General features: G+C 48.3%; 1 protein-coding gene and 1 pseudogene across 1 annotated transcript; both read left to right on the forward strand.

Moving 5' to 3' along the window:
• The first annotated feature begins 2,206 nt into the window (after positions 1–2,206).
• DDIT4 (DNA damage inducible transcript 4) lies at positions 2,207–4,370 on the forward strand. The gene is made up of 3 exons (XM_090279465.1): positions 2,207–2,366; positions 2,491–2,752; positions 3,029–4,370. Exons 2-3 carry the CDS (start codon positions 2,551–2,553, stop codon positions 3,520–3,522), a joined length of 696 nt encoding a protein of 231 aa, XP_090135591.1. The 5' UTR covers positions 2,207–2,366; positions 2,491–2,550; the 3' UTR covers positions 3,523–4,370.
• Positions 4,371–4,460: 90 nt separating this feature from the next.
• Positions 4,461–10,678, forward strand: LOC150010260 (large ribosomal subunit protein uL13-like; annotated as a pseudogene).
• The last annotated feature ends 537 nt before the right edge of the window (positions 10,679–11,215 follow it).

Below are 11,215 nucleotides of genomic sequence, written 5' to 3' on the forward strand. Positions count from 1 at the left end.
TCCCTTATATTCTGGAAGAATGCTCCAGGGTGAAGACTACCTCTCCTTTTTTCATCACTTTAAAAACACAATGAGACAACAACTTTACTGGATTTCTTTTGAAAAGAGACAAAATTACTTAGTGCCCATTAACACAGTCCTTCCCATTTAGGAAAAGCTTTTTTATTAACAGGAGAGACAGTGGATAAAAAAAGGTGCTTAGCACACTGCTTCCAACAGTGTCCTGAATGAACAAAAGATTCCTAGTAAACTGACCTTACCAAATTAGCTCTGGATTCTTTTGCTTATAAAGATCCATTTTTTAAAAAATCTATTTTTCTTAGATTTGTGTTCCACAGTTTTGTGAGAGAAAAACAAAACAAAACACTTTTTTCCCTGCCAGAGAGAGAGAGAGAGAGAGAAAATACACTAAGTCTTTCTCCTGCTCTCTCACGTGTCCTGCCATCCCAGTCAGTCTAGTGAGAGGATTAATTTCATGATCTTCTCTCCTAGGCAACAGAAAGACACAACCATACAGGTAACCTCCAACTCTCTCCACTTCAGTACAGGGTGATCTCAAGAGGATGTCATCTACCCCTCAGCCCTCCAAGCACGTGTTCACATAACTACTCTGACCTGGTGTCTTTAAGGTTTCCAGCAAGTGAGAGGTTTGAAGGATAGGAGAGAAAGAACTGTTCAGGGCTTGCAAACCCCAGAGGTTAAGAAATTATCCTATTCTACTGTAGTATTTAAGGTAGTTCCTAATATGAGCCCCCAACTTAATTTTTAATCCATAAATTGTCTCCAGAGGCGGTTACCCAAATGGAAAATGGGGGTGGGGTGCAAGTGTGAATTCCGGTCCTTTCCAGTTCTGAGTCTTGATTTGCACGGATGGACCATGGGTCAGCCTTTTTTGTTGTTTTAAAATGAGGGTGGGGGGTGGAGACTGCATTGGCCCGACCTCTCTAGCCAGAGTCAGCAGTCACGTGCAATCCTGCCCGGAGGCGAGGCTCACCTGTCTGATCTGGTTAGGCTCCCTGCCGCCGCGGGGAGGGAGCATCTGAAATAAATTGGTTTCCTCTTCAATCATGATCCCCTTATGCCAGATTGATAAACCTTTAAACAAATAAAGGTCGAGACCATCGAAAGCTATTCCCACCCTCAGCAATCATTATCTGTCTCCGAACACCTCCGTCAGGCCAGATTTTCTGTGGCCCCGCCTGAATGATGAAATGTAGCACAGCCATTACACTGTCGGGCTATTGCGGAGATCTAGATCTTCGGTCCTGATGCAACTCTTCGGGTCTTTTACACAAAGCTCTTGGAAAGAAGGGCGTTAGGACCCGACGGACGCCCAGGGGCTCTCGGCCGCCAAGAGCTGGAGAGTCCTTATTGCTCCGCGGACTTCTGTAAGGCTAGCCGGTGGGTCGCTGTGTCCGCCTGATATGGGTCCCAGTTCTCAGCCCCAAGACCACGCGCAAAGAACCCCAGCCCATCAACACTCCTTTAACCACCCTCACCAAACCCTCTCCCTGGGTACAGTTGTGAGGGGGGAACCGACAGTTTGGGGACAGGCGCATATGGGGGACACAGACCCTCTCAGTAACCCATACCCTGGGGTCGTAGAGTAACAGGCGGGTGGGCAGGTGGGCAAATGGGCTGGAGTGAAGGGGGAAGATCGGTGCCCGGACCTGCCCAGTCTTTGAACCCCATCCGCAAATCCAGATCCTTCGTGAGGCAGGGTTAGCGTCGGGTACGTGCGCGACAGCAGGCCAGATTAAAGTCAGCACCCTGCGCCGCCGTCCCACGGGCATCCACCCGTGCCCCCAGTTGATTCCGAGACTCTGGGGAGAACCGTTTTCCCTGTCGCCTCCCCTTGAAGTTCCCCTGCGTCTCCCCGAGCGGGGCGACAGGCTAACCCCTCCCCCAGCAACACGACCCTATAATAAACAAGTCTTTCCTTGATCCTCCCCTGCCGCAAGCGCCCTCGGGGACCTTGGCAGCTGCAGCCGCCGAGGAGCCCTTCTAGAAAGGGGGCGTGGCCACAGCTCGGGGTTCAGTGGGGAGAGAGCTGGGGCTCAGCGGGGGCGGGGCCAGACCGCTGTCACCGGGCAGGAGAGAACGTTGTGAACGTGCGCTTGGAGCCCATTGGCCAAGGCGGGCCACACTCCCGAATCTGGATTGGGCTGCAGCGCTAGCGGGGCGCGGCTTCTCCGCGCCAGTCCTTATAGGCCTCTCCGTGTTGGTGCTAGGGACCGCGGCAGGCCAAGGGAGAGGTGAGGGTGGTTAGAAGGGACAAGTCTGGGCTGCGCTCCGGTGTTGGCAGCAGTTCGCGCACTCATTCAAGCGGCACTAGTCCAAGCAGTTCTCGCTGACCGCGCTAGCTGGTGAGTGTCCCTTCTCGATGTGCTGCTCCCTGCGCGGGGAGGCCTCAGCCGTGCGGGTCCAAGCGTTCTCAGTCTGGTCCAGCCCCCAGACTAACGCCAGGTTTGTTCCCCTCTTGTCTTACAGCGTCTTCTGCGCTCCTGCACCCTGAGCTCATCTGCAAACGTCCTGGTATCGGTCCTCACCATGCCTAGTCTTTGGGATCGCTTTTCATCCTCCTCCTCCTCTTCGTCATCGTCGCTGTCCCGAACTGCCACCCCAGATCAGCCGCCGCGCTCAGCCTGGGGGTCGGCGGCCCGAGAAGAGGGGCTCGGCCGCTGCGCGAGCCTGGAGAGCTCGGACTGCGAGTCTCTGGACAGCAGTAACAGTGGCTTTGGGCCGGAGGAAGGTAAGCTGTGGGCGGGGGCCGAACGCATCTCAGGGGCCGGGTTGGTGAGAGGAAGGCCGCGCTGGAAGGAGTCAAACCCACCTTGACTTCTTCTCGCGTCAGAACCCAGATTGCAGAGGGATGGACAAGTGGAGGAGGGGGATTGGAGTGTAAGGCACGAATATGGGGCGGAAACTGAGGTACGGAGTGGAAAGGAGTGGTGGTTTCCTAGTGAAATAGCATCACTCCCTTTGCGAGTTGCTTTTAACACCCTTCCCTGTGTGCTCCGCCTTCCAGACCCTGCATATCTGGATGGGGTGTCCCTGCCAGACTTCGAGCTGCTCAGCGACCCCGAGGACGAGCACCTGTGTGCCAACCTGATGCAGCTGCTGCAGGAGAGCCTGGCCCAGGCACGACTGGGCTCGCGGCGCCCCGCGCGCCTGCTGATGCCAGGCCAGCTGGTGAGCCAGGTGGGCAAGGAACTACTGCGCCTGGCCTACAGCGAGCCGTGCGGCCTGCGGGGGGCGCTGCTGGATGTCTGCGTCGAACAGGGCAAGAGCTGCCACAGCGTAGGCCAGCTGGCCCTCGACCCCAGCCTGGTGCCCACCTTTCAGCTGACCCTCGTGCTCCGCCTGGACTCCCGCCTCTGGCCTAAGATCCAGGGGCTGTTTAGCTCCGCCAACTCTCCATTCGTCCCTGGCTTCAGCCAGTCCCTGACGCTGAGCACCGGCTTCCGAGTCATCAAGAAGAAGCTGTACAGCTCGGAACAGCTGCTCATTGAGGAGTGTTGAACTTGGGTCTGGGGGGCTGATACTGCCCCCACGGCAGACAACTGAACTTTTGGGGTGGACATTGTTAGGCAGGAGCTGAGGGACTGATGCCTGTCGTTAGAGAACTGACAACAGCCACTTGAGGGGAGGAAGGTCACGGTGGTGGAAAGTGTTTCCTGGGAAGCTCACTGAGGTGTTTGTAGGTGGCTTCTCATTGGGGGCACACGCTTGCCCCTCAGTACTGTAGCATGAAACAAAGGTTTAGGGGCCAACCAGACTTCTGGCTGGTTGTGTATGTAGCATGTACCTTATTTTTATTGTTACTGACAGTTAAGACAACAGTGGTGTGATGGCCAGTAGAGCAGCTGGGCTGCACTGGCCTCTGCAAGCCATGTGTGTGCTCATGGTAGCTGGCTCTGGTGGGAGGGGGGAGGTCATCAAGGTGTTTTATGTATCTCACGGTCTGAAGGGGCCAAATGTGTTTCTTAGTTTTTGCTTTTTTTTTTTTTTTTTTTTGATTGGAGCTTCACTACTGACTTGTTCTAGGCAGCTATCTTACAGACGCATGAATGTAAGAGTAGGAAGGGGTGGGTGTTGGGATCACTTGGGGGATCTTTGACACTTGAAGAAAAAGTACACCTAGGAGCTGCGTTTGGCCCATCCCCCGCTGTGTACTGGAGAGTTTATCTGTGAGGGGTGGGGCAGATTGGGGTGAGGGCTGGAACCCCTCCCCAGAGGCGTGCCATCTGGGTCTTCCATCTAGAACTGTTTACATGAAGATACTCGCTGTTCATTAATACACTTGATGTTCAAGTATTAAGACCTATGCAATATTTTTTACTTTTCTAATAAAAAAGTGTTTGTTAAGAGTTGGTTGAGGCTCTTATTAGTGCTAACGAATAAAGAGAGTGGGATGGGTGCTGTTAGAAGGTGGGTTTCAACAGACTCAGTCCACCCGTATGTTTCTCTGTCCCTTTCCGGGGCTGCCTGCCAACCTGGTAATAGAGGTATGTGGATTGTGTGCCATCCGTGCCAAGAACCCTGGATCCCTGGCTGTGCTGGCTGAGGCTACCTGGGGAAAGTGCTGGAAGGTGAGGAGTGAGTCAGACCTCCCACAGAGCCAGAGTCTCAGTAGGCAGAGCTCACCTGGCTGCACCCTGGGTTACAAGGGCGCCCTAAACCCAGGGTCCTTACAGGTACTGGAAGGACTGTATGCAAAAGACTTTTTTTCTTTCTGTGAAAAAAAAGTTCTATTTGTGCTGCAGTCATGAAAATTACTAATTTTATCTTTGGATATAAAAAGGCTATAGGGCAGGAACATCAATAAATGGATTTTGAAAAGACTATTTCCTTCAAGCCTCTTACTAGACAGGGAAAGGAGGGCTAGGGCTCAGAGAGGGACATGACCTGCCACTGGGAAGTGTGGCACAACACACAACACACACAAACACACATACACATGGATGTGAAGGAAGGAGAAGTGAGGACTTAGAGAGCAAGGGGATTACAGACCTGTCTTCATGAATGCGCTGGATGACCTGGACTCATTGTACTCTCTAGGCCCCCACTTCCTTATCAGTGTGATTGGGGTTGGACCAGATGAGGGCCAAGGGCTTTTCCACTTCTCACTCGCTGTGACTGTCAGGCAGTCCCTCCCACACTGGCCTTTGGAGAGTTGTTATCTCCTTTGTTTCTCTTCCTGGTCCCACATAGGCCTTGTTTCCCCAACTGTAAAACAGTAGGTCTTCCACTTGAGTGTGTGGTCAGATCTCTTGGGCCCCTAGTTAAAACCAAGATCCCTGGGCACTGTGGAGATTCTGACAGAGTACGTCTGGAGAAGAGGCCCAGGAATCTGCATTTTCATCAGGGATTCCAACACAGGGCCCTGAACTTGGGGATGGTTTAGAAGACTCACATCTCTGGCAAAGCTGAGTGACTTGTTTCCAAAAATGAATGAACTTGGGTTAGAACTCATTTTGAAAATGGTGACAGCAAATGAGAAGGTGCCCAGAGCATTTTAGGAGAGCCCTCACACTCATTTTCTGAGCACCTTCTCCCGACAGCCACCATGTGAAATGTGGGTCTGGCAGGGGTTTTTTATGCTGTACAGGTTAGTAAACAGAGGCCCAAGCCCTTGAATGGTCATCTGCTTGTGACCATAGCTGACCTGTCCACTCAGCTTCTCAGGGTTGGACCTGGGAGTGAAGCGGGCTCAACATTTGGGTGGTGTCTGCGGGGTACTTTCCCATGAATTGAGATTGGTGCCAATGCTCATGGATGTGCCTCTCTGACCCCAAAAGAGCAGCAAGGAAAACAACTGTGTAGAGCCCCAGAAACAGAGTCTTATTAGTATATGGAAGCTGATTAGCACAGTAGACGTTAACCTGTTTCCAGGACTATGAGGCAGAGAGCATGTCGGCTTTTCTTAGATGGTTAGACTGAGGCCAGAGGAAAGCTTGGGTTTCCAAGAAAGCTCAGCTGAAACATTCTTTCCTGAAGCTAAATGGGCTTTTTTCATTCTCACAGGGCTTGAATATCTCCACAAGCAGGACAGAAGGACTCCTAGGTGGGAGCTCATAGTCCTCCTAAGATGCAGCAGGAAGCTTTGCCCCAGACATTGGTCTATTGCAAAGAAGATGGGGCAAGCTCCTTTTTGTAAGACTGAAGTCCAACTTTACAAAATGCTTTCAGAAATCATTCTATTAGGCCTGTAAAATTTGTACTGATTGCCTCCCTTTGTATAGGATTACCTCCCTTTGTATTTCTATTTCCCACCTTATCAGGATACTGCTCTAAAACCTGCAATAGTTCCCTCTTATCAGATTCTACTGTCTGCCTCTCAAGACCTTTGGTATTGGGCCCTATACACCCTATCCAGAATACTCCCTACCACTCTGCTTCTTCTGGTACAGGTCACTGTGGCCTGCCCTCTTCTCTAGCCCCAGACTCTCTGCTCTTTCCAGTGCCTTCCTCCAGGGATGTGGGCCCTATCTTGCCTGCAAAGCCTGTCCTTTAAGACCCAGAGCAAGTTCCAGCCCTTTTGTGACTCCCTCTGCCTCCCCTTACCTCACCCTTCAGGACTGCAGTGTTGAAAACTTAGCAATTCTCTGATCTCATTGTATGCACTTGTTCAGTATCTGTCCAGCTCTGTGGGGACCTCCCCATCCCCCTGCTTCCTTGGCTCAGACAACACAAGTTTCCCCCACCAGCCTCAGACTCTCAGGCTAAGGAGAAAGGAGGGCAGGGTAGGAACACTGTTATTTTATTATACCTGCAGCCTAATGTAGAGGAATATTAAAGGCTGAGATCCTGGAAGACAGGTAGTGTCCTTGTGGCTAAGGCCACCGTGAAGCTGAGATAGTGAAATCTGGGTTTGACTCCTGGCTCAGACATTTCTAAGCCAATGACCTCGAGCAAGCCACTTTCAGTTTCCTCATCTGTAAAATGGGGATAATAGTGACGAAACCAGTGGCTGGTAACAGATAGGGTTGGGGGATGGCTGAGCTGTGGCAGAGCTGGCTGCAGAGCAAGCACCCTGTGCAACAGGGACCACCTTTGACTTCCCTCTCCTATGGTCCTGCTTTCCTCTAACATCTTTTCAAAAGCCACCATCTTGACAACAGCCATATCAACATATAACTGTAATGACTTCTTGTAAGAAACATTATTGTAATAATGTGCTCTGCTTCACTCCTAAGCTGTGTTATTCTAAGCCTGGCATATATTAAGCACCCTGTAAAAGGTTCCTTTAATTTCACCTAATGGTTCAGAAGGCAATGCAAAGGCCCAGAGTGGCTCAGTGAGCAGGGCTGCAGGGATAAGATGGGACGTGAGGCCTCCTACCTCCTGGGCCTTCCATTCAATCTCCTGAGCTCTCTTGGTTCCCCCACTCAGGGTGTCTGAGTCATCCTCATCCAGCTTTTGCTGACGAAAGTGGCCAAGTTCTGCTGGGGCAGCCCAGCAGAAGGCTGAGGAAACATGAGGCACAGAAATCAGCTCAATTAATAGATTATTATGGGGCTCTATAATTATCCTGAAAGGGGGACTCTTTATGAAGGAATCACAAATTAGAAAACAATCCATTAAACCAAGACATGTCCCTACAGGGGCCCAGATGAAAAATCTTCATTCCCATCCCAACCACAGCCAGCTGCATGGCAACACCTGTGGCCGTGTGGTACTGACGGCTCTGAAAGCAGACACTGATACACTGTCACTTGATTATTGCATTCTTTCATTCAACTTATATATAATTAAATGGGTCCATAGGGTTGCAAGAGAAAGGCAAAGTAAGTGGGAACCCTTAAGAAGCCATTCTCTCTCTCTTTCCCCTCTCATATTTATAAGCAAAATTGTGGGGCATGAGGAGAGAAAATGAGCACACACTCAATTTTCCCCATCTCTAACTTCCCAGGAAAAATATCCAATAATATAGAATGACTAAGAGTATGTAAAGTAAAACTAATTAAACTGTATACTTAAAATTGGTAAATTTTATTGAATGTAAATTATACCTCAATACATGAATTTTTGAAAAAAAACATATACACACAACAATAAACTCAAATTGGATCAGAGACTGAAATGGAAGGGCTAAACTAATAGAAGAAACTATAGGAGTAAATCTTCATGATCTTGGATTAGGCAATGATTTCTTAGATACGACAACAAAAGTATAAGTGATAAAAGAGAAGTTCAACAGTTTGGACATTATAAAATTTTAAAATATTTGTATGGCCCTGACTGGCATGGCTCATGAATGGGGCATCATCCCGCAACGCGAAAAGTCACCAGTTCTATTCCTGGTCCAGACATGTGTCTGGATTGTGGGCCAGGTCCCTGGCCGGGTGTATGAGAGGCAACTAATCGGTCTTTCTCTCATACATCAATGTTTCTCTCTCTCTCTTTCTCCCTTCCTTCCCCTCTCTCTGAAAGTGAATAAATAAAAAAAAATTTTTTTAATGTGTATTTCAAAGGACACAATCAAGAGAGTAAAAAGAGAACCCACAAACCCCATGGGAGAAAATACGTTGTAAATCATATATTGACAAGTGACTTGCATCTAGAGTGTATAAAAAACTTATAACTCAATTTTTTAAATGAGCAAAGAATCTGAATGGACACTTCTCCAAAGAAGATGTACAAGTGGCTCTGGCTGATGTAGTTCAGTGGATTGAGTGCCAGCCCCCAAACCAGAATCATAGGTATGGGGATCATGTGGAGGGTTATCAGCTGGGAGGGGGGAGGGGGAGAAATGGGGAAATGGTGCAGGAATTAAGAAGCATAATTGGTTGATACAAAATAGACAGGGGGAAGTTAAGAATAATTTAAGAAAGGGTGAAGCCAAAGAACTTATATGCATGACCCATGGACATGAACTAAGTGGGGTGGGATTGCTGGGGGAAGGCGGGTACTGGGCAGAGGGGAGCAAAGGAGATAAAATTGGGACTACTGTAACAACATAATCAATAAAATATACTTTTAAAAAATTTCAATGAGATACTATTTCATATCATCAGAAAGTCTATAATTAAGGAGACACAGATAATATCAATTATTGGCAACAATATGGAGAAACTGGAACCCTTGCACATTGTTGAGGGGCTAGTAAAATGGTGGAGCCACTTTGTAAAATAGTTTAGCAGTGCCACATAATGTTAACATAGAGTTTACCACCTGACCCAGCAATTTCACTTGTAGGTATATAGCCAAGAGATATGAAAACATATGTCCACACAAAAACTTACATATATGGATGTTCATAGCAGCATTATTCATAATATTTAAAAAAGAGAGAGAGAGAGAGATAGAATACATGGGCTCAAACAACAGCGTGGTGATTGGAGGGAGTGGGGGGGTCTGTATGGAGGGATTACAACACTGTGTACAAATGATGTATTATAGAATTGTGCACCTGAAACCTGTACAATTTTGTTAACCAGTGTCACTCCAATAAATTCAGTAAAAAAAAATTGAAATTTTAAAAAATGTTTTAACATACAAAATATATAAAATGAGCTCTAGAAGTTTTAAAACAAATTGTGGCTCCGCAATTAAATATGGTTGTTTTAAAGCCATATATAAATATGTAAATAAATATGATAAATTTTTCCCTAAGAAAAGAAAAGCCATGAGCATTTTGGATCAAATTTATTTATTGTCTCTCTCCCACATTTTTTTTGTGTGTCTAGATCAGAGCCTAACATACTGAAAACGCTAATGAGCCTGGGCAGCTGCCAAAGATGGTGGAGGGACAGGAGGGACAGGAGGGGCAGGAGGGACAGGAGGGGCAGGCCAGTCCGGTAAGGTCCTGGTGCTGAATGACCCAGGCCATCTCCTGGGCTGCCTAGCGATCATCGTGGCTAAGCAGATACTGCTGGGCGGGAAGGTAGTGGTTGTGTGCTGTGACGGCATCAACATTTCTGGGAACTTTTTACAAAAGATTTTATTTATTTTTAGAGAGAGAAGGGAGGGAGAAAGAGAGGGAGCAAGACCTCCATTGGTTGACTCGTACGGGGCCAGGCGGTGGGGCTGGGGTGGTTCTGGCTCCCAACCCAGACATGTGGCCTGACCAGAAATTGAACTGACAGCCTTTACGTTTGCTGGGTGACGCTCAACCCACTGAGCCACACCAGTCAGGACCATTTGTGGCAATTTCTACAGAAACAAGTTGAAGTGTCTGGCCTTCCTCTTAAAGCGGATGAACACCAATCCAGTTCGTGGTTGTCCAGGGTCCTCCAGGGTCCCCCAAGGTCCTCCAAGGCCCTCCCCGCCCTCACCACTCCCAAGCCAGCCGCGCCTTTTGTCGGACGGTGCGTTGGAGGCATGCTGCTCCACACGTCCAAGAGAGGCCAAGACACCTGGGACCACCTCGAGGTGTTTGATGGGATCCTCCCACCAATGAAAAGAAAAAGCAAACTGTGGTTCCTGGGGCCCTCAAAAGCCTACGCGGAAGTTTGCTTCCCTTGGGTACCTGGCTCATGAGTTTGGCTGGAAGTACCAGGCAGTGGCTGGAAGTACCAGGCAGTCATGGCCACTCTGGAGGAGAGAGGAAGAAGGCCAGGTTTCATTACTGGAAGAAAAAGCAGCTCATGTATGGACACAGGCCGAGAAGAACATGGCAAAGAAAACTGGCAGGTATACAGAGGTCCTGAAGACTCATGGAATCCGGCTCTGAGCCCGATAAAATTGACTGTTAATTCTTTTTTTCTTTTTTGTTTTTTAAGTACTAATGACATGTGTGGAATAAAGGAAGAATGGAAAGGACCAGGAGATTTCAAATCTGCCATCTCCTGGAGAGATTCATTGGGGCCACTTCCGAACACTTTAAAAAAAAAATTGTGGTAAAGTATACAACATAAAATGTATCCTCCTAACCATTTTAAGTGTTAAATATATTCTAATTTTTGTGCCTTTCTCTAGAACTTCTCATCTCACAAAACTGAAACTTTATACTCATTAAACAACGACCCCCTATTTCCTTCTCCTCTTACCCCCTGGCACCCACCATTTTACTTTGTGTCTCTATGAATTTCACTACTCTAGGTACCTGATAGAAGTGGAATGATACAGTATTTGCCTTATTGTGCCTGGCTTACCTTACTTAGCACAATGTCTTCAAGGTTCATCCATGTTGTAGCAAGTGTCAGAATTCCCTTCTTTTTTAAGACTGAATGATAGTCCATTGCGTGTATATACCACATTTTGTTTATCC

Source organism: Furipterus horrens, unplaced genomic scaffold (genome assembly GCF_987537825.1).
Source record: "Furipterus horrens unplaced genomic scaffold, mFurHor1.1.pri manual_scaffold_5, whole genome shotgun sequence".
Taxonomy (NCBI): Eukaryota; Metazoa; Chordata; class Mammalia; order Chiroptera; family Furipteridae; genus Furipterus; species Furipterus horrens.

Coding starts and splice junctions, on each gene's coding strand:
- DDIT4 (XM_090279465.1), top strand. CDS start 2,551: ATGCCTAGTCTTTGGGATCGCTTTTCATCCTCCTCCTCCTCTTCGTCA. Junction 2,753..3,028: donor TGGCTTTGGGCCGGAGGAAG/GTAAGCTGTGGG, acceptor TCCGCCTTCCAG/ACCCTGCATATCTGGATGGG.